The 22,040-nt window shown below is 41.1% G+C and overlaps 1 protein-coding gene across 3 annotated transcripts; it reads left to right on the forward strand.

The window, feature by feature from the left end:
• The first annotated feature begins 1,611 nt into the window (after window positions 1–1,611).
• Window positions 1,612–20,384, forward strand: MBIP (MAP3K12 binding inhibitory protein 1). Of its 3 annotated transcripts, none has more exons than XM_062205254.1 (9): window positions 1,612–1,806; window positions 5,129–5,248; window positions 7,019–7,243; window positions 7,333–7,429; window positions 10,221–10,286; window positions 10,768–10,920; window positions 16,334–16,431; window positions 18,137–18,175; window positions 19,917–20,384. In XM_062205254.1, exons 1-9 carry the CDS (start codon window positions 1,678–1,680, stop codon window positions 20,022–20,024), a joined length of 1,035 nt encoding a protein of 344 aa, XP_062061238.1. In that variant the 5' UTR covers window positions 1,612–1,677; the 3' UTR covers window positions 20,025–20,384. The 3 variants fall into 3 exon arrangements, with proteins under 3 accessions (XP_062061238.1, XP_062061239.1, XP_062061240.1); XM_062205255.1 differs by having other exon boundaries at window positions 19,920–20,384; XM_062205256.1 differs by lacking the exon at window positions 7,019–7,243.
• Window positions 20,385–22,040: the final 1,656 nt, after the last annotated feature.

A 22,040-nucleotide genomic window follows, 5' to 3' on the forward strand; every position in this document is an offset into this window, starting at 1 on the left:
AGACTTTAACCCAGTTCCTGGATGCCTTATTCCTCCCCTTTCATTCAGCCTACTCTAAAACTAACGAATACACATTGTGCGAATTTCCACCTTTGCTTCCTCTGCTGTAAATGTATTAGATTATTAGAATGAAGAGTTTTGAATCCCTCAGCTCCTTATCTAAACTGATGGGGTTGTTTTAAAGTATTTTTGAATAGAGCTTAACACGAAAACTTCTAAAACGCTTCAAGTGATAATTTTTTAATGTGAAGTCTAAAACATTAGCAAGCCCTTCAAACATCTTTATAATAATCAATCTGATAATGTTTTTGCCAAGTTTAATTAGGTTTTATGTTCTTCTAATTCAAAGATTGTGATCTGTGTGAAATTTAACCTGGGTTAAATTCCTGTTGGAATCATATAGACAGTGTTTCACTTCTTTGAAACAATTTAAGGGTTGAGCATATTTAAAGTTACCACTCAAAGACTAGCAACTGCTGCACACTTTAAAACTTGACAAATTATTTCGCAGATATGTTCCAGGACAACCACTCCAAACTGCTTGGAGCTGTCATTATAGAACCGCCAAGTCTGGGTCCCCTCCCAGGGGCAGCTGTTGCTTATTTCCCTGCTGGGGATCCCCCGGGAATTTGGGGTGTTTTTATAGACTGAAATTGGAGCTGAGAGGTGCAGGGTCAGCTGATGCTCAGGTTCCCGGTTGGTCAGTGTGCTAGTGAGTTTTCTTTGGTCTGTGATGCTGTGCTCCTTAGAGAATTTTTCTGATGCCCGGGTGGGCTTCTGTTGGCCTAGGGGAGGTGAGGGTGGGGCTTACATGCACATAGTATTTGCCATCTACTCCAGACCCGGAGTTCCCCTAAACAACTCCTTCCAAGCAGTGCTGGCCAACAAGTGACTTCTTGAGTCCTGTGAGTGGAACTTTGTCGGGTCAGCTGTATTTCTCCCCAGTTCAGTGAATTCCTTTTGATACCCGACAGGCAAGGACACCTCGGGCTCCGGGAGACAGACAAGAGGCTGGGCCCTGTCTTTCCATTATAGGGGTTCAATCTCAGATGCAAAGTCAGTCATGCCGTCCCCTTCATAGAAAAGCAAGGCATAATGGAGCACTTGCATTGTTCTTTTACCTCCTCCTTTCCCCTGTATGAAAAATTAGTTGTGTTGACTTGTGTACGTTTTAAACAACCTTGTAGAGTTGTGCACGTTCTACCCACTTAGAAGTTTCTTTGTGTTTAGATTAGAAGCACGTGTGGCACCCACCCATTCTGACCAGCAATCTTTCTCCAAAGCACGCCACACTGCCTTGTTAAAATTTCGAATGTTAACTTGGGGCCTCAAATTCTTAACATTAAACTCTAAGTCTCCTCTTAACCAACACTTAGAAGGGACATCTAAGAAGAGTCAAACTAGGCTGCATGAGGCTGTCAGCTGACTACAATCCCAATCACCGCTCCAAATAGAATCTAGCCTGGCGCGGGTCTGCAGTTACCAGCTTGGCGCAAAGCTGTAGTTATCACTTGATTGGTTAACATGCCTGTCAGTCACACGGGTAGGTGGGGCCGCAAGCCCTAGCTAAACGAGACGCTTTGTTTTTACGTCATCGGGGAGCGACGAAAGCAGGAGAGGGAGGGGTGGAGTAGTGAGTGCATCTCGGCGTTGGCGGGGGCGGCTTGCGAAGGTGTCATGGCCGCTGCTACCGAGCTTAGTTACGCGAGCATCGGTGACAGGGACCTGGAACGCAGCTGCAGCCCCAGCCTCTCCCGAGAGGTGCTCTGCGAACTCTTTCGCTCTCTGCACAACCTGGCTGGACAGGTGGGTGGTGGCCCGGGGACGCGGGGCAGTGGGCCGTCCGCCCCTCCCCGCCTGTCCCTGTGGCGGCGGCCGTGCCCGCCCTCGCTCGGTACCGGCTGCGGTCCAGACGGCCACGCAGCTGTCCTCTCCGAGAGGAGACGAGGGTGGTCCGAGGGGAAACCCGGTGGCCCGCGGAGCAGGTCTGCAGGGAATGGAAGCGGAAAGCTTCCGTCGGGGCTTGGGGGTGCCTGGCGCTCGGGGTCTTGTCTCCGGCAGCTTACTCCTTGGAGAAACTGGGTGGTCAGTCAGTGCGGACTGAAGTTTTTGGAAAAGCGACCCTCTGAGTCACTTGGTTTTCTTTCTGGCTGCCCTGTGGGTGTGTGTCCATCTGTTACCCTTTGCATCAGGGAGCAGAGTAAAAGGGTTTAATCAGCTTCTAACTTAAAGTTGCTGTTTGCGGTAGAACTGCCGTTTGACGAGGTGTTCGGGAAGGAGTTTAATTGGCTCGTAAACCGCTTTTGCAGACCTACCTTAGTAAAATGGACTTTGGAAAGTGGGTTCTTAACACTAATCGATAGTCACTATTGAGATTCAGGCTGTAAACTTCGGATTGAATTTTAAACGAGGAATAGCTTGCGGTGTGTTTATCTGTGTCTTAGAAGGAAATAATTTTCTTCCTTATCTTACGGAGACAATTTTTTGCCGTAACTTTTTTCTGGGTCTGGTACTAGTGCATGTGGTGAAAACAACAGGCGTTTGTGTCAAAGATAAGTTCCTATGAAATTGGAGCATTTGTCTGAATTCTGAAAATTACTTTTTAAAAAATCCTTGAGGGTATGGAGAGCCACTCTTTTAAAAAGCTGTTGGAGTATTTTTAAAAAGCTTGGCATGGTGTGGCTTACAAAAAACGTTACTGTAAGTAAACATTCTGTTTTGTGTAATGAGGCAGTTATTAATAGAATCTCCTAAGTGGTACACCTTGTAAACTCGGTGGGTTGCCAAGGACGTAACAAAAAGAATTTTTGAAGACGTGGGGACTTCTGATGGTTATTAGAAGACCCAGGACCTTTTAAATGGTTGAAAAGTTACAGAACTTTTTATGGCTTGGACATTGGAACATTACATTTTATTCATATTCTGATATCAGGTTGAGAAAAATGTATGGTCATCCATTATTTATAGAGTTCCTCCTGCCCCAGTGATAGTATATTTGTGCAAGTTCATACTTAGAGATAATTTAAACATTGCTTTTGAAATATTTGCTTGTTGAACTTTTCAAACTTTTAAAAATTTTAATTCAGATATTCTAGTAGTACAAGTAGAAAATTGATTACAGTTTACTTGTGTCACCTGTCAAAAATGTTTAGGGTAAAAATTTGGTGAGGTTTTCTTGACACAGGCAAATGACCTTCTATATAGGTATCAAAAATATGATTTCCTCTCAATTCAATGCTAACCATTTTGATGACAATCTGTAGTTTGAGATGTATTGTTTAAGAATGAAAGAGAACCATGTCCACACCAGTATTTCCTTTTGCAATAAGTTTAAAGTTTTTTTTAGTGTGTATGTTGTAATATGCCCAAGTTCATACTAGATATCATCGTATTAACAATTCTCAGTTGGAAGCATAAAATTGTGAAAATGTATTTTCTATTCCAGGTGGCAGAATTTACTAATTTTTATCCTTAATGGGCTTATAGATGGTTCATTTTACCAAACTAAATTTAATGCTTGCTTGGATTTTCATAATTTAATAAAGTTTTACTGAAAGTACAGATTTAAATAGTCCAATTAATTGCAAACTGATAGACTTTTGAGTGGTTTACTATTCCAAGTTTAAGAGAAAAAATGCATAGAATTTATTACTAAAAGGGAATTTGTTGACTGAATTTTGGATAAATTGGGATAGTTTTAGAACTAATTTGCAACATTATTTTGTGGTTTTCTTAAAAGGCCAAGTATCCGTAATAAACCTAAAAGCTTCCATTGTTAATTGAAATGAAATTGTAATCCAGACATTAAGATTTGTTTTCTGTAAGATGTTTTCTCCAGAAGATGTGCTGCCTTGCCTTGGTTGAGGATTCCTTTGCTTTCTTCCAAAATCATATCCATAAATTTACTGTAGCCAACTACGGATCTCTTTGAGGGCTGTAAAATTTTGGTTTTGGGTTACTTCTGTACATGATACCAGATGTCTGACAAAATCGTTAAAGTCACTATAATATTAACTAATCTTTGTGCACAGTTGTCTAACATTGGACTTTAAATGCTTCTGGTCTCACGTTCAGAGAGCGGTAAGGTTCTGTCACATGTGTTCATTCAATATGGTTTTTTATTGGTAACCTTGAATCTGTTTTCTTGCATAGTGATTCATCTTTTTTATTATAATTACAGCTCATAAGATCTGTATTTGAATTGGATGTAACAGCTTTATTTTGTAGAAAAACGTTATTTCTGAAGAATATAGTTAAATTGATTCTGAAACACATGTTCCTAGAAAAGTTTCTGGTGATTCACTTTTCACTCAGATTGCAAATGGTGGTTTTCATTCTAAAGTAGATTTATAGATTTTTACCATTTTCTGAATATGATTTTATTCTGATAGATCAACTGATAAAGAGATTTTCATTCAGTGCGCCCTCACATCTTACTGGAAAATGGTATTTAGTTTCTGACAATTTGACTGTTGTGAGGAAGCTTTTGTAGTTCAGTTTCAGACTTTATAAATAATGCCATAATTTTTACTTAAAATATAAAAACACATTGCCGTTATCCCTAGATTTTGTATGTATGAATAGTTTTGATTTTTAAATTATTTTTAAAATTTGGTTAAAGAAGAAAATAGTAAAAACATGATTCAGAAGATATCAAAATAATGATATAATTCAGGTATGTATTTGCATACTTGACAGAAATATGCACACTAGAGCTTGGATAAAACAGTTGTGCTGCCTCTGTTTAATGCTCTGAGGTAGAGGCAGTAAGCCTCTGAGTAGGGCAGGTCTGTTTTGAATCCCATCCAAAGGTTTTTAGATACTGAAGTATCAAAATAGCCTTCGTCTTTCACAGGTGGTTTCACCTCTAAGATGGTCCCATTACACAGCTTCAGGAACAGAAGAGACTTAGAGTGAGATGTGATTTTGCTTTCGTTTTTTTGGTGACCATCTTGCACCTTCCTGGGCCTTTTATGATGATAAATAATTTTCATGTATCCTTAAAAACTTGGTAACTTTGAGCAGAATAGGTATGTGTTACTCCATAGAAATCTTATTTTTGTGACAGTCTCCTATGTACAGCTTAACCGTGTAATTTTTGTGATGTTGCTGGTTTGCCCCTTTAAAGCTTAACCTAAGAGATGATGTGGTGAAAATTACAATCGATTGGAACAAGCTCCAGAACCTCTCGGCATTCCAGCCTGCATTGCTCTTTAGTGCACTTGAGCAACACGTTTTACATTTGCAGGTAAATTTCTTGTTTGAAAGATTAACTCAGTGCTGAAAATAGAAATAAATTGTGATTAGATTAGCTGGAATGTTTGTTCTGTTGTAACATTGTATTAATGTTACTGAGAAAAGGTTGTGTCTGTGTGTGTGGGATATCTAAATCTGTTAGTTTCAGTAATTATCAGCAGAGTTAGGGGAATATAAAGCCCAATAGGCCAACGTGGCCATGAGATTGAATGAATGCAGTTCTATTCAAATCTAGGCTTGCACTGAAAATTCAATACAGTTCCATCTATGGTGGGTTATAATTAAGCAATAAGACACGGCAGGTGTGTGTCATGCTATGATAATGATTCCATGCCTTGGGTGAGTTTGGAGGCTCATGGAGTGCTTTCAGTGGTTCAAGAAGTGGCATTATCCCAGCATGACACATCCTGGAGTGTCTATTGCAATTAAACAGTTTCAGCATAGTTTTTAAAAAGAAAGTAATTTCTGTGACATTAATGTTTCATCTTAGTAAGTAGCCAGTCACTATTTTATCTTTTCTGAACAGTTTGAAATCATTCATCCTTGATATTAGAAGTCAATATTGAATTAATAGTACTGTTATATTATTTAATATTTCAGTTCAATAATTGAATGTGACCTTTGTCATTGAGCATCTTTGCAGTTATAATTGGTGAAGTGATTTAAGTTGCAGTTTATTTCTATTCAAAGTGTAAAATATGACGTGTCAGAGAAGAAAAACTGTTTGAATTGGTCAGCTTACATCTGTTAAAATATTACAAGGTTTTAGAAGAGTGTTTGATACAGCAAACAATGGAAGCAAAATTGTAGGTATAAAAAATAATTGGAACATTGATAAGTGTTGGTGTGTTTTGACTAATGGAAAGGTATTAATTTTCAATCTCACATTCAGTGAATTTGTGGGAAAAGGTAACTGTTTTTCATGTTAAAAGTAATAGTTAACCCTGTTTTTTAAAGGGCAGAGAGATGAGCTATGAGCAGTGAGCCCTCAAATGAGACCTAATTGTGTTGGGGGGGCGGGGGAGGATGGCAGTGAGTGAGTAACGTGATTTCCATTATATAACAGGGCTTCCTCCCACCCTCACCCCAGGATGGTGATAGGCATCTCTCTGTTCTCAGCTATGGATCTTGGTCTTTTTTTTTAACCTCCTCCTGGCTCACTTTCCTTTTTACAATTTAATTTCATGACCCAGGAAGGTATCTTGCCATGTCAGGAAAAGCCTGGGTGCTCGCTCAGCATCACACCTATCTGGTTCATGTCTGCTCTTTGATGCACTTTGGCCAACTGCAGCTTCAAGTGGAGAATCTCCAGTGATATGGTGATAATGCAGGGCTTTGCCGTGTGACAGCACTGGCTCTCCTGTTAAGGAGGAAAAATACTAAGCCTTAGTGTTCTGAGGAGGCATTTGAATGACATGTTAATTAAGTGGCATTGGTGCCAGAGGCTGAAGGCGTTGATTTGGCACAAAATAAAAGATGAGTGACAGAATGATTCCCTCAAAGAAAATTTTAAATTTCCCCAGGTTTTCTTTGCTTTCCCTTTTTGAAGCAAATGATAATGGTCACAAAAGCAAAAAAAAAAAAAAAAAAAAATAGTAAACACTTACATGTAGTTCAATTTATGTATCCTGATACATCAACTTCTTATATTTTGTAATTGATATCAAACATTTCATTTACTTAGAGATGTGGATAAATAAGTTAAAATGTGATTAATTTTGGTTAGTGTGAACTCCAGCAGATGCCACTATGTTCTTCTCAGCCTTTTTTAGCAAAACTTCAGCCTCTGATTAAAGAGGAGAATGCCATGGCTGCTGAAGAGATGGGAAAAACAGAAATGGGGAACAAGAGTGAAGTGAATGCCAAAAATCCCGTTGGCGACCTGCAAGAGGAAGAGAAGCACAAAGATGGTGACTTAGGAGATGTGAAAAAGACACAGATCCATTTTGATCCAGAAGTCGTTCAAATAAAGGCTGGAAAAGCAGAAGTGAGAAGTCGGTGGGGCTGGGGTTTAGTGGTGTAACTCTGAAAAATCTTACTATGTTTACATTGCTAAGACGTACTTGTTGTTTGTAGATTGACAGACGAATATCTGCATTTATTGAAAGGAAGCAAGCTGAAATCAATGAAAACAACGTCAGAGAATTTTGCAATGTTATTGATTGTAATCAAGGTAACTGCCTAGACGTTAATTTTCCTAGGATTTTAAGCACAATTTTTATGTTTGCTCTACTGTTTCATTTGTTTTTAAAAATATTAATAATATTAAGAACACAATTAGATTTCTCAGGGTCAGTTAGTAACTAAAGCAGTGGAAATTCCTTCTATTAAATAACAGACTACATTGAAAAACTGGTTTTTATTTTGGTTCCACAACAATCAAGTAAATGCTAACATGAAAAGGTTAATATTTAGCTCAAGTGAAAAGATTAAGTTGCTTTAGGAAATGAGAGTGAAGAGTGGGTGGCAGAGATGCTCTGTCTCACTAGAAAAAGGAGCTGAGCTGTATGAGATTTAAGCCTGCAGATGTGCTTGGGAAGTTAGGATGTTAATACAGAAAGTGAACTTAGTAAAGTTAGTGGTATTCCTCAAGAGGGAGCAGTTTTCTCAGTGCTCCTGAGCTGTTTGAAATGTTCCGTGTCATTATACAATCCGTTTGTCACGAAGCCCGAGGTGTCTCGTGCTTTTCCTCTTTCTTTCCTCCTGCATGGGTTTGCTGCCGTTCATCAGATTCTCGTCCTCTGCACTTGACGCTGTAGTACGTTTACGGATCTGCAGGTATGCTGCAGCATACAGAATACTGCAAGGCATGGCTGTAGACCACACTCAGGCATCACACTAATAATCAGAACAAGTAGTTCTTGGGAAAAATTACAGAGAAGAGTTCATAATTGGAATGAACATTTTTCTTGTTGCCTTTAATATCTTGAGTAATTATCACGAACACAGACTTGTCAGATGAGCCTGGAAGTGACTCATACCACGTTGGTGTACTCACTGTCTTAATGATGAAACAGTGCAGGCTCAGGTTGGGTCCTAAATTCAGCAGTTTCTATTATTAACATTTATGTGTGTGTGTGTCTGTGTCTGTGTCTGAATTTGGGGTGTTTTCCTGTTCACTTTTTAAAACAGGTGCAGCAGTGGCAAAAAGCTCAGGTGCTGCAATCCAACTGCCAGCAGCCCATGAAAAAGGGTTTGTTGAGGGAGCAAGCACATGTGTCAGTAATGTTATTCCTCCGTTCTCCCTGCTAACTCTATTATTATAAGCCACCAGGGGATAGAAATTGACAAGAATTGAAATGCTCAGCAGGATTCCTTGGCCCATTCAGTCCCTTGCTGGCTCAAAACAGTGCTAGCAAGAATTGCTGTGGAGAGTGACTAGTGTTCCTACATTCACTGTCTTCACACCATGCTGAATTTCTCACTGATGGGTCAGTTAATCTATATATTTGGAATATATCTGTGGAATGGATGATAGCTTCTTTTTTTAACCCTTTGCCCCATGAAATGATAGAGCATGGAGAAGTGATGGCCCTTTAAGACATTTTCAAGTATCTCCAAAAAGAATAAAGGAAAAGAAAATGATTGTTTAGTCTCTAGATAGAAAAGTGGATTGAGAATTTTATTTCCACAATTTCACCTATAAGCAGAACTATTAAGGAAACTTAGGCTGAAAAAATATAAATGTTTTAATGTGTTAGGGGGTTCATTGAAATCTCTTAATTTGACCTAAATACAAAGAGTAGTTTTGTAAAGTTGAATTCCATAGGGAAAAGAATTTTTAGTATCTCATTAATTTTCCATTTCTTAGAAAATAATCATGAAAATTTTGTGCCAGTAGATGGTTTTACTATCATTTCAATCATTGGTATTATTAATGTAGTATTATGTTAATAATACAATAATGTATAATTATAGTATTAATACTAATATGTATAAACATCTTTTCAATTTTCCCTCTTTGTAATTTATTTGTTGACTTCTAATGTGAAAGAAACTAGACTTTAGTTTGGAAAAAAATTGGAACAGAATTTTACAGTACATCTTTCTTAGAATGGCATTTTTTGAAAGGTGGAATGGAAAGATGACTTCTGTGATTAGGAATTTTTAAAATGAGCATTGGAAATATAGGTAGAGTGGGAAGGTATGCGTTATACTTAAAATTTCAAGGTCTGTTTTGTATGGAGTTCTGAAATAATAAAAAGATGTTAAAAGTGTAATAATTTTTATTAGATGTTCACAAGTTTGGTTTATAAATATGAACAATGCTGTTTTTAAGAGATAATTTGGTAAAAATGAATTCTGTCTATGATGAAGTAGAATTAAAATTTTTTTTAAGATTTATTTATTTATTTGAAAGTCAAAGTTACACAGAGGGAGGAGAGAGAGGTCTTCCATCCAATAGTTCACTCCCTAACTGGCTGCAATGGCTGGAGCTGTGCCAATCTGAAGCCAGGAGCTTCTTCTGGGGTCTCCCACGTGGGTGCAGGGGCCCAAGGACTTGGGCCATCCTTCCCTGCTTTCCCAGGCCATAGCAGAGAGCTGGATTGGAAGTGGAGCAGCCGAGTCTCGAAACAGCGCCCATAGGGGATGCCGGCACTTCAGGCCAAGGTGTTTAACCCGCTGCACCACATCACCAGCACCTAAAATATTTTGTAATACAGCAATTATTTTCTCCAAAGGTCCACGTGGTTTTTAGGGATATTAGTTTTTATTAAAACTTACATTAAAATTAATGCCCTTTGATGTTGATGGTTTTTCTATATGTAAATCTCAAGACTAGATATTATATATTTCAAAGAATAAAGAAGATCACTAAGTTCTATCCTGTATATGATAAGAATTTGTTCTATAGTATTTAAGGTTATGTTCTCTTACCACGAATATTATGTAAACAAGTACCACAATTTATGCATTTGAAGTTAAAAATATATTTAAACTTCTATTCATTTGAACTCCTCTAGAAAATAGTTGTGCCAGAACTGATGCTGTTTTCACCCCTTACCCTGGATTTAAAAGTCACGTAAAGGGTAAGTGATCCTTGTGTCGTAGCTTTGTCACTGACAGAAGCTTATTCTAGACTTTTAGCAAAATGGAATAGAAATAACTTCCATATCTAAATTTTATTTTCAAAACAAAACAAGAGGTCTTGCCTATCTTCATATTTCGTGTCTTTTTGAAAGGATAAAAAGTACTAATAGGGAAGGAATTTCTGGGTGGTTATTTATTTATTTAAATTTATTTGAGAAACAGAGCTCTTGTCTGTGGTTTGTCCTCCAGATGCCTGCAGTAGGCTCTGGCTGGGGCCGGAACTGGGAGCTGTAAACTTGGTCTAGTTGTCCCACACGGCTGGGGCGTGAACTGCTGCCTCCCTGAGTCTCAATTAGCAGGAAGCTAGAGTCAGGAATGGAGCTGGACACTGAACCCGGTACTTTGATGTGGGATGGTAGGGCGGACCAAGGCTGAGATTTTTAAAGCAATTTATAAAGGCTCAAAAGTTTCTTTACTTAGTTTCTAGAGTTGTGAATACGTATGGACCACAGACTAGACCTGAAGGAATTCAAGGGTCGGGTCACAAACCTAACAGCATGCTTCGAGATTGTGGTAATCAGGCTGTAGAGGAACGACTACAGAATATTGAGGCTCACTTGCGACTGCAGACAGGTAAGCCGGGGGAAGGTGGTGCCCGTGGTGTACCTTTGCAGGCGAGTGAGGAAATTCCAGTTCATTTTATCACCAAATTTCCATTGAATACCTTTTGTGGGTAAAACATTGTTCTGATGGATATGACAAGGAACGAAGTGTGGTCCCGACTTTATAGTTCTTGCTTAAGCTCATTCTTGTCTCACACTTCATGCGACTTTCTAAAATAGAGTGCTAGAAAAATGAGAATAGGTTCCAAATAGCTGCTGATAGCCTCAGTTTATTGAAGTTAGAAGTGAAAACTATTGTAGTCTTTATTAATAATTATTTATTTGAAAGGCAGAGCTACAGAGATCTTCTGCCTGCTGCTGGTTCACTTCTCAAATGAGTGTAACAGCCAGTGCTGGGCCAGGCTAAAGCCAGGAGGGCAGATCTCCATCTAAGCATTTGGTCCATCATCTGCTTTCTCAGGTGCATTAGGGAACTGGATCAGAAGCAGAGCAGCCAGGACTCGAAGCAGCACTCATATGGGATGCCTGTGTTGCAGGTGGCAGCTTCACCTGCTGTGCCACGATGCAGGGACCTTAAAGTAAGCTTTTCTTACCACCACTTTGGTAACTTCCCATGACTTCTTATCACCCAGTGTTACATACAAGGGGTGGATGTGTGGTCCTCATCTTCAAGGATCCCTCAGTGAGGATAAGCCTATAAATAAAGCCACAGGGAAGGTAAACTAACAAAATGATACTAAGAGCCAGTCACTCTGAGAGCATGTCAACTCCCTTAATACCTGATCGTACCCTTTCAAGGCATTGGTGCTGTTACTACTGCACAGATGAAGCAACATGCTCAAGATTGTAAGATAGTGACAAGTGGAAATCAGACCCAGATTTTAACTGGCTGCAAAGCCTGTGCTTCCCTCCACATTCAGTCACCATGTCGTGTTGATTGTGCTTTCTAAGTACCAGTCTGCCTGCTTTCATCTGTCGCCACAGCGACTGTAGTTGATAGCACTGTGATCTCATGGGCTGATGGAAGGACATCAGCTGGACTGTTTGCCAGTAGACCTCCTCTAGATCTCTCTATCCTGTGTCCCAGATGCTTTTTCTAAAGTTCAGAAATCTTTCATGGTTTCCTGTTGTCCTTACAGTTACATCAACTTTAGTGTTTTTTCACTCATCAACTACGTATTAAGCTCTTGCAATAAGCCAAGCACTGATGATATATTTTTTAAAGATTTTATTTATTTGAAAGAGTTACACACAGAGAGAAGAGGAGGCAGAGAGAGAGAGGTCTTCCATCCACTGGTTCACTCCCCAGTTGGCCACAACGGCTGGAGCTACACCAGTCCAGAGCCAGGAGCTTCCTCCGGGTCTTCCCACACAGGTGCAGGGGCCCAAGGACTTGGGCCATCTTCCACTGCTTTCCGAAGGTATAGCAGAGAGCTGGATCGGAAATGGAGCAGCCAGGACTTGAACTGGTGCCCTTATAGGATGCTGGCATTGCAGCCAGCAGCTTTACCTGCTGCGCCACAGTGCCGGCACAGCATAATAGGTTAAGCATCCACCTACGGTGCCAGCATCCCATATGGGCACTGGGTTGAGTCCTGGCTGCTCCACTTCAGATCCAGCTCCCTGCCAATGGCCTGGGAAAGCAGTAGAAGAGGCCTCAAGTGCTTGGGCCCCTGCACCTGCATGGGAGATCTGGAAGAAGCTTCCAGCTTCAGGCTTTGGATCAGCTCAGCCCTGGGTATTGCAGCCATCTGGGGAGTGAACCAGCAGATGGAAGACCTCGCTGTCCATCTCTCCCTCTCTCTAAAACTTGCCTCTCAAGTAAATAAATAAGTCTTTGAATATTTTCCTTTTTTTTTTTTTAAACAGGAATTCTAGCTGGGGGAGACAGATGGTAGAGGTAATAAATTATATGATATGCTAGAAGAGTTGGGCCACAGATAAGAGCAGCCTGACCAAGGAAAGGTGATGGGATGAATTGGGGTTGTTCTTATTTTAAAGTTTGTTTATTTTGAAGGTCAGAGTTACAGAGGGGCAGAGAGAGAGCTGTCTTCCTTGCTGGTGGTTCATTCCCCAGATGGCGATAGTAACAAGCACTGGGCCAGGCCAAAGCCAGGAGCCTGGATCTTCTTCTGGGTATCCCAAGTGGATGGCAGGAGCCCAAGCACTTGGGCCTCTTCTGCTTTTCCCAGGCCATTAGCAGGGAGCTAGAAAGGAAGTAGAGCAGCTGAGACACAAACTGGCGCCCATATGGGATGCCAGCTGTACAGGTTGGGGCTTTATCCACTGCACCACAACATTGGCCCCAGGGCAGGAGGGGGTTGGTCATTTTAAATAATATGTCCACACGTGTCGTTTGAGCCACTCTCTAGGCTTCCCATCTCTTACTCATTTTGCTGTTTTTATGCCCGTGCTTTTCCTTCTTGATTTCAGACAACCAAAAATTCCTGCTTTATGCAGTCTCATAGACCCAGTGCTTCCTACCCTTTTGTGAAGCCATTACTAGGCTTCTGTTTGTTTAATGTCGGTCTCCCCAGTGAGAGTGAGAACTGTGTGTCGTGCTCATTACTTTATACCTAGTGCAGTACTTGGCACAAAGCAGGTGTTCAAATATTTATTGAATGAGTGGATTTTCATTTCATCTTCTCAGATTGGTGCACGGTTCAGTGGGACACAGTTATGTCCAGCTCTGTCAGGAGATGTCGAGGAGCGGCAGCCCTGGTGCAGTCTCGGAAGGCTTCGCAGGAGTTTCCCAGGAGCAGTGGCACATGCAGGAAGGACAGGTGTAAAGCACGGTCTAGGGGGTCTCTGAATTCAGTCTTGCTGGGATCTTGTTGGACAGAGCTGGAAGATGAGGATAAGTCTTTGAGGGTAATAAGCGTTCGTAGTAAGAACTGGTGCTTGGGGCTGGTGCTGTGGCACAGGTTAATCCTTCACCTGCGGCCCTGGTTCTAGTCCTGGCTGCTCTGCCTTCCGATCCAGCTCTGTGCGATGGCCTGGGAAAGCAGTGGAGGATGGCCCAAGTGCTTGCGCCCCTGCACCCACATGGGAGACCCAGAAGAAGCTCCTGGCTTTGGATCAGCTCAGCTCTGGCTGCTGGGGCCATTTGGGGAGTGAACCAGAGGATGGAAGACCTTCTTTCTCTCCCTCTTACTGTAATTCTACCTCTCAAATAAATCTTTTAAAAAAAAAAAAAAAACTGATGCTCTCCCCTCAGAGGTAGATAGGTTTGAAATGTATATGTACTAGAGATCTTCAAAAAAAATTTACAGAAAATGTTTGTGAAAAAAATTGCATGGATTTCAAAATTTCTTTGCACCAGAATTTTCTTTAAATTTCATTTCTGCATGAACTTTTTGAAGTCCCCTTGTATAAAAGGATTGACCAGTTAGGTCTCTACAAGTATCAGGTAGTTAACCGTGTTGTAAAACATGTGTTGAATGAGAACTATGTACCAGGCACCATTTTAGGCTCAAAGAATATTGAGATGATGATGTTGTGGTCTCTGCCTCCAGGTCTGAATAATTTAGGAGGGAGAAAGATTAATAGTGAAGCAGAAGTTTTTTAAGAAGATTGATTCATTTCCAAAGTAGAGAGAGAGCTCTTCCATTCATCGGTTCACTCCCCAAATGGCTATAACAGTTGAGGCTGCCAGGCTGAAACCAGTTAGGCAGGAATCCAAGTGGGGTTCCAGAAGGTCCATCTTCTGCTTCGCAAGGCATATTGGCAGGAAGCTGGGATGGAAACGGAGCAGCCAGAACTTGAATTGCCTCTCTGATGGGAGCCGCTGTGTGAAGAAGTCCAGTCAGTGCCTCAGTGGTCCAGTGAAGCTTGAACTTGCTCTGATAAGGTGAGGGGATTCTAGGTAGAGAGAGCAGCAAAGGAAAATGAGTAAGTCACTCATTTCGCCTTACTTAAGAGCAAGAATAATCGAGGTCAAAAGATAGTTTTCTGGAGTTTATATATATTTTAAAGATTTATTCATTTATTTGAGAGGTAGAGTTACAGACAAGGAGAGACAGAGAGAGAGGTCTTCCATCTGCTGGTTCACTCCCCAAATGGCCACAGTGGCTAGAGCTGGGCTGATCGGTAGTCAGGAGCTTCTTCCAGGTCTCCTGGCTAGGTGCAGGGGTCATCTTCGACTGCTTTCCCAGGCCATTAGTAAGGAATGGGATTGGAAGTGGAGCAACTGGAACACTGGTGCTGCAGGCAGAGGCTTAACCTACACTACAGCACCAGCCCCTGGTTTTTATATTTAACAGGTTGATACTTTTGATAGGAAATTTAGTCTTTATTTGTACAACAATCTTCTGATTGTTCATTCAGTAAATACTGAGCACCTGCTTTGTGCCAGGCACTGTAGTCTAGGAAATGATGCTTCCTAGGTTTCTGTAGTATACAAGCCATTTGCAGACCAAGTGAACAAAACAGATAAACTCTCTTCCCTCGTGAACTTATATTAGAGTGGGGGAACAGAGAATGTTGGGTGGTGTTAATGGTGGGGAGGAAGATGGGAAGTGCTGGGTGGTAACAGTATTATTTTAAAGGATGGTCAGAGAAAGCCTTATTTAGAGCCAGGACCTGAACTTGGCAAGAGTTAGCCTTGGGATTTTCAGAGTAGAGGGACAAGTGCTAAAGCTGTCAGGTGTGCATCCTTGTTAAATAACATCAGAGCAATCGAGTGGCTGGAGCCATCTGAGTATGGGGAGAATGGCCAGGGTGTCTTGAGCCACGTAGGCCATTATGGGCTTTGGTTTTTTAGTCTAAGTGAAATGGTTTGAACAGCAAAAGGACAGTACCTGACTTGCATTTTGGAAGGATCACAGATGCTGTATTGGAGACCAGTTCGAAGGTTTTGATCATCCAGGGAGAGGTGGGAGTGGTCTGGACCAGAGTGGTCACAGGGGAGGTGGTGAGACGTGGGATTCTGGATATAATTACAGACTTGAAAGTTGAGGGCCCTCAATTACCTGTACCTCTTCCCCAAAAGTTTGTTAGTGCAAATCTGTGGGAAAGCTGCTTTTTAATACTTTTCTGGGACAGAGGAGGAAATGTGACATGTAGGGAGAAATATAAACAGACAAAAGTAACGATAGAACATGTTGCAACCACTGAATTGTCATGTGTCCCTGTGTATGTTTCTCCTGCCAAGTAACTACCAAAGCCCAACAGAAATGCAAATTGATCTATACAGAAGCTATTCAGTGTCTTGTAAAATGAATATAGTGGAAAATTGGTGTGTGGCAAGAGGATATGTCCAATAGTGTATAACATGGAAATAGGAGCTAAGGATTTCATTCTAACTTTTGTTTGCTTATTTTATTTCCTATTCCTTTGTATAAGTGTCTTTGCATGGTATTTTAAGAATAAAGGTTGTAAGAAGAAACATTGAACAATGTCTCAAATTTTTATTTTGTATTTAGGTGGTCCAGTGCCAAGAGACATTTATCAGAGGATTAAAAAACTTGAGGATAAAATACTTGAATTGGAAGGCATCTCTCCTGAATACTTTCAGTCTATAGTGAGTATAAGTATCTTTTAAAAATAACTAAAAGCAATATTTTAAGATTCTTCATCATGTAACATTTTATTCATTGATCTATACATGAAAACAGTTTTAATAGATAGATGAATGAACACAGTCCCATGTTAGGGGTTTCTTTGAAAACTCCCAATTTTGTGTATTTTTAAAAGGATACTTTTATAGCTGTCTCAAATTCTCAGACATGATCCATTTTTGCAGCGTAATCTGTCAGCCTGGATAGTGGAGGACGCCATCCCTGTAAACTTGCTATTTTGAATTCGAGGCTTCCTCTGAAACCATGCTTTATAGTTAGCCCTTCTTTGACTTCATCCCTCTCTCCCCACACGCTCATATCTGGTTACCTTTCCTCGTACCAGACCTCACATTGCCACCCCTTTTACTTAAGTCCTCAATTCTAGCATTAGTTCATTTTATAGCACTTACCACTTATAATTATGTTTACATATCTGTTTTTAACTCTGTTTTGAAACTCTCAATGGCAGGAACTGTGCCTTCGTTTTTGAGTACACAGAATATAGACATGGAGTAAATGTGCAGATGAATGGATGGGACTGATAGTTTATTATTGGACGTTTGAAAGTGCATTCACTCTGCTCCAAAGCAGAGCCTGGACATAAATTCCAGTCTGTAATGCTAAATAGTAGTATCTGGGGCCAGGAACGCTGCAGGTCAAGTCAGCGTCATGCCTGGAGGCCCTTTGTGAGTGAAAGTGAGTGGTGAACCTGAGGCCGGAGTGAATAGTTGAAAGCAGCTGGATAAAAATTAGAAAACATTTCAGAGGGCTTTGGAGGTCACATTAACCAGTTTGCACTGTCAGAGTCACTGGAACACATTCTAGTTTTTGAGAGAGTTGTCATCTAGGTCCCCTTCTGGTGGCATTATGAAGTCTGAGCTGGAGAAACAAATTGGAGTCAAGGAAGCAGGAGTAGAAAACAGGGACAAAGCTGGAGACCAGTGGGACCAGAGGGAACATTTAGGACCTTGGGTTTAGATTCAGTTGCACTTTACAACTGATTAAAAGCAAAGAAATTGGTTAGTCATGGGAGAGGCCTCCTTACTCGAGTTTTCTTAGAGCATGGCTCCCTGGACTTGCGTATTTTCCAGTGGGATGTGGGTATTGTAACCATAGCTAAGATAAAACAATGGGAGAGAAGAGATGGTTTGTACTTACCTGGGTCCCAGCTGTTTCTTTAGTGTGTTGTGCTCACAGTTACATGTTTAGGTGTCCATGCCTGGGTAACCGTAGCGCCTGCTGCAGTGAATCAGGGTTCATCCCTTGGTCTGGTACCAAATTCCATTTTCCTCTTTATTGCTGCTCTCTCTGGTTGTTCAGTGTTGTGGGATAGAAAGGTTATAAAAAGGACATTAAGTGAAAATCCCCAGGACGCCGCCTTCCACACTCACTCAGTCTCATTAGTCATTAGAAGCAGTCAATAACAGGCGAGTATGTATGGCAGAGCTGGTGTGATGCTGCAGTGTCACCACTGTTGGGTACTTTCAATGTCATGATCTTCCGAAGCCAACTTCCTGTTGGTTGCAGATACTGTTTTCTGAGTTTGTGGGCATTGTTTCTGTCAGGGTTATTAAAAGCTCTGTGTTCTATACAATATTTCTAAAGGAAAAACGATGCTTAGATTAACTAAATATTGAATACTTACTGTTCTTTTAACATTTAATCTAGAACTTTTCTGGAAAAAGAAGAAAAGTTCAACCCCCTCAGGTAAGTTGAGTTACTATGTTTTTGTTTTGTCTTCTTAAACTGTTCAGTTTGGTTTTTGTTCCAAAGGTGCAGAGGTCTTTCATCGACTGGTTCACTTTCCCAGTGCCTGCAACATCTAGAGCTAGGCACTCTTCATTCAGGTTTTCCAAGTTGGATGGCCGGGACCAAGAACTTACGCCATCGTCTGTTTCCACAGACACATTAGCAGGGAACTGGAGCAGACGCAAAGCAGCCCAGGCTTCAGCTGGCACTCTGATATAGGATGCTGGTGTCATAAGGGTAGCTTAACCCACCACCCCAGCCCCTATACTTTGTTTCTAAGATTTATTTATGGGCGCCGGTTCCACTTCAATCCAGCTCTCTGCTGTTGCCTGGGAAAGCACTGGAGGATGACCCAGGATCTTGGGCCCTTGTACCCACGAAACTCCTGGCTTCAGATGGGCCCAGCTCCAGTCATCTGGGGAGAACCAGCAGATGGAAGACCTCTTTCTAACTGCCTTTCAAATAGAGTCAGAGACAGGGGAAGAGATCCTCCATCTGCTGGTTCACTACCCGGATGGCTGCAACAGCTAGGGCCATCTTCTGTTGCTTTCCCAGGCCATCAGCAAGAAGCAACCAGGACCAGAGTCACAGGTAGTGGTTTTATCTGCTAAGCCCAAAGCCAGCCCTCTTATACATATCAGTAAAAATGTCTTTTGTGGTGGCTTTAAAGTTGTACTTTGCTGAGATTTAGGACTATATACTTGAATTAGAGAAATAATGTTTTGTAGAGGACATGGAATGACTCAGGTTAAAAAATTTTTAAAACTTCATCCTGCTTTGAGTAAGAGGATGTTTTGGTGCAACTGATAAACCTGCCACACTAGCATCCCATATGGGTACCAGTTCGAGTTCTGGCTGCTCCACTTCTGATCCTGCTAATGCACCTGGCAAAGCTGCAGAAGATGGCCCAAGTATTTAGATTCCTGCCACCCATGTGGGAGACCTGGATGGAGTTCCAGGCTTCTGACTTCAGTCTGGCCCTTGTGTCCATTTTGGGGAATGAAGCAGTGGATGGAAGATCTCTCTGTAATTCTACTTTTCAAATAAGTCTTCAAAAACAAAACAACAAAGGAATGTGTTTATCAGTTACAGAATGTTAAAAAAAATTGCTGAAGTAAATTCAGTCTCCTCTCATTCCCCCTTTTGTGAACACCCCTGATTAGCAGCACCTAAGTCAAAAAGGGTGTTTGGCAGCTGTTCTTGTAGAAGTACTACTGGATTCATTAGTTGAATCTTAAGTAGTAAGGTTTTGCTAGTCTTCAATAATGGTAATGTAAATAAAGTTGCGAGAAATTAAGGAAATTTTTTAGGAGTAGCTTATTAGTGAAAATTTTACAATAAGTACATTTTTTGAAAGCAGCCATTCCCCTCCCCACCGAAGTAGTTGATCCCATAAAAGAAGAGTTTCTAGGTATTTTAAGCAGTTAAGCTACTCCTAAAGTAGCTTTTTTAAAAACTATTTTAAGGCAGATTTTTAAAAAAATTTTACTGCCTATTCAAAATTTCAAGATTCAGAAGAGCTTATTTTATGCCTATGATTCAGTCAACCTATATTAGTATTTCAGTCTTAAAATTATTCTTAGGAGAAAAAATTTTATCATGCTATTGAATATTTTAAATATTTATAGTTCATTTAGCACTTTATCTGCATTAAGATACTTCAGTCTTATTCAGCAATTTATGTTCTTATTGTTTACAGCAGAACTATTCACTGGCTGAACTTGATGAGAAAATTAGTGCCCTCAGACAAGTCTTGCTTAGAAAATCAAGAGAAGCAGAATCCATGGCAACTCACCACCTTCCGTGAAAAACTCCTCTCCTTGTCATTTTACTTTTTTATAGACATGTAACTTACACTGTAATTAATGAAACAGATACATATTTATCAAAGTAGACTTCTGTAAAGTCAAGATTTATTTTCACATGAGTCCAGCTTGCAGTAGGTAATCTTAAAGTATTCCAGTGAATTTTGATAATAGCATTGTTGGAATTTATTCCCTTCTGTTTTAAAGGAGGTATTTTGAAATTACAGAACTTAATTTTAAAGGACTTTGTTAATGTTCATGTTAACCAGTTATTAGTTTAACTCAGTACTTTGCACATAGTGGACATTCAACAAGTTTATTGACTGAAGTGAATTTTAAAGGCACGCATGAAATTTTCTTAACAGTGTTACCTGACAAGTTTTTTAACAAATTTGTTGTCTGTGTGACCTTAATCTCTTTGTGCTTTAACTTCCTCTATGCATAAAATGGGAATGATAAAAATAGAAGATCGTGCATATACAGGTTTGAAGCTGTGGGTCCAAAGGAAATTGCTCAGTAAATGGTAGCCATTATATAAACCAGGTCTGTCTTCGGGCAGTAGTTAAAATGTTATAAAAAGTTATATTGCCATAGTTGCAAATTAGACATTTAAAAGATACAGCTACAGTTACGTTAAGTCTTGAGGAAATTGCTATTTAGACCAAGAATTGTTTTGATAAAAGCATCGGGAAGTGTAACTAAACATTGTAGGATCTAGGAAGTCATTAACGACTGCTCTCTGTCCCCTAAGCTCCTTGGTTTCTGCCAGGCTGGGCTGGTTTCTCTGAAGGCCTCTTCATTCTGCTTCCCCCATGGGGCAACAAATTAGTCCTGACCCCACAGCCTCAGCCTGCTCATCCCTTTGAGCTTCCTGCTTGTACAACTCTGAGCGCTACTCCATGCAGTGACTACAGCTTACCTCAACCCGTACGAATTCCAGTTCTTCAGAGGACCACATGCAACGCCACGTGAGCGGGCATCTTTTGACAGCTGTGACCAGGAAGATGGGCCAGGACATTTTCATAGGACTGTGCATTGTACACGCCACCTTGTTCAGTAGCCTTGAAAATGTATGTGGTCGCCTGAATAAAAAAATAAGGGATTTGGAATCATTCCTCAGACACATACGAGCTGTGTTGATTCTACTGATGTATTACCACTTATTATTTCCAAACATCCTTCAGGAATCTCTAGCCAAACTTGATCCAGTATGGTAGGTACAGCTACAAATGCCTGCTCCCTGGTCTCCATCTGGTCCGTGTGCGCACTGTCCTGCTAGGACATCCTCGAGGTTTAGTGAGTCTGCTACCACCACACCAGTAACACAGTAGACAAAAAGGTAGTAAAAATGACCACTTGGAGATCCAGGCCGGCGCCAAGGCTCACTAGGCTAATCCTCCGCCTGCAGCGCCAGCACTCCAGGCTCTAGTCCCGGTTGCCCCTCTTCCAGGCCAGCTCTCTGCTGTGGCCCACAAAGGCAGTGTAGGATGGCCCAGGTGCTTGGGCCCTGCACCTGCATGGGAGACCAGGAGAAGCACCTGGCTCCTGGCTTCAGATTGGCGCAGTGTGCCACCCATAGCAGCCATTTGGGGGGTGAAGCAATGGAAGGAAGACCTTTCTGCTCTCTCACTAACTCTGCCTGTCAAAAAAAAAAAAAAAAAAAAAAAAAATCCCTTGGAGGAAGGGAAGAAACTAGAAAACAGGATCGCATACCAATCACTGGGCCAGCCCAGTAAATACCAGGCGTCCTTACCTTTGCTGCCAGTAAAATAAGTTCCCAAGCTGAGATGGACAGACAGCCCTAGGTTCTGTCGGAAGGCTTTCCTTTGTCCGTTGCCCTCCAGGCCTGCTCTTCAGAGGGATGTCAGAGAGGAATCTTCTCTACTGCAGTGCGTGGCGTCTGGTGCCAGCAGCCTTTTCTACTTGAGTCTGCAGCCTGCAGAAGAGACCAGGACTCAGCACCCTGTTGGTATCAGTGGAGGTACTTGTTCAAGACTAAGGTTTTTTCGGGGGTAACT

This window comes from Lepus europaeus, chromosome 11 (genome assembly GCF_033115175.1).
Source record: "Lepus europaeus isolate LE1 chromosome 11, mLepTim1.pri, whole genome shotgun sequence".
Classification (NCBI taxonomy): domain Eukaryota; kingdom Metazoa; phylum Chordata; class Mammalia; order Lagomorpha; family Leporidae; genus Lepus; species Lepus europaeus.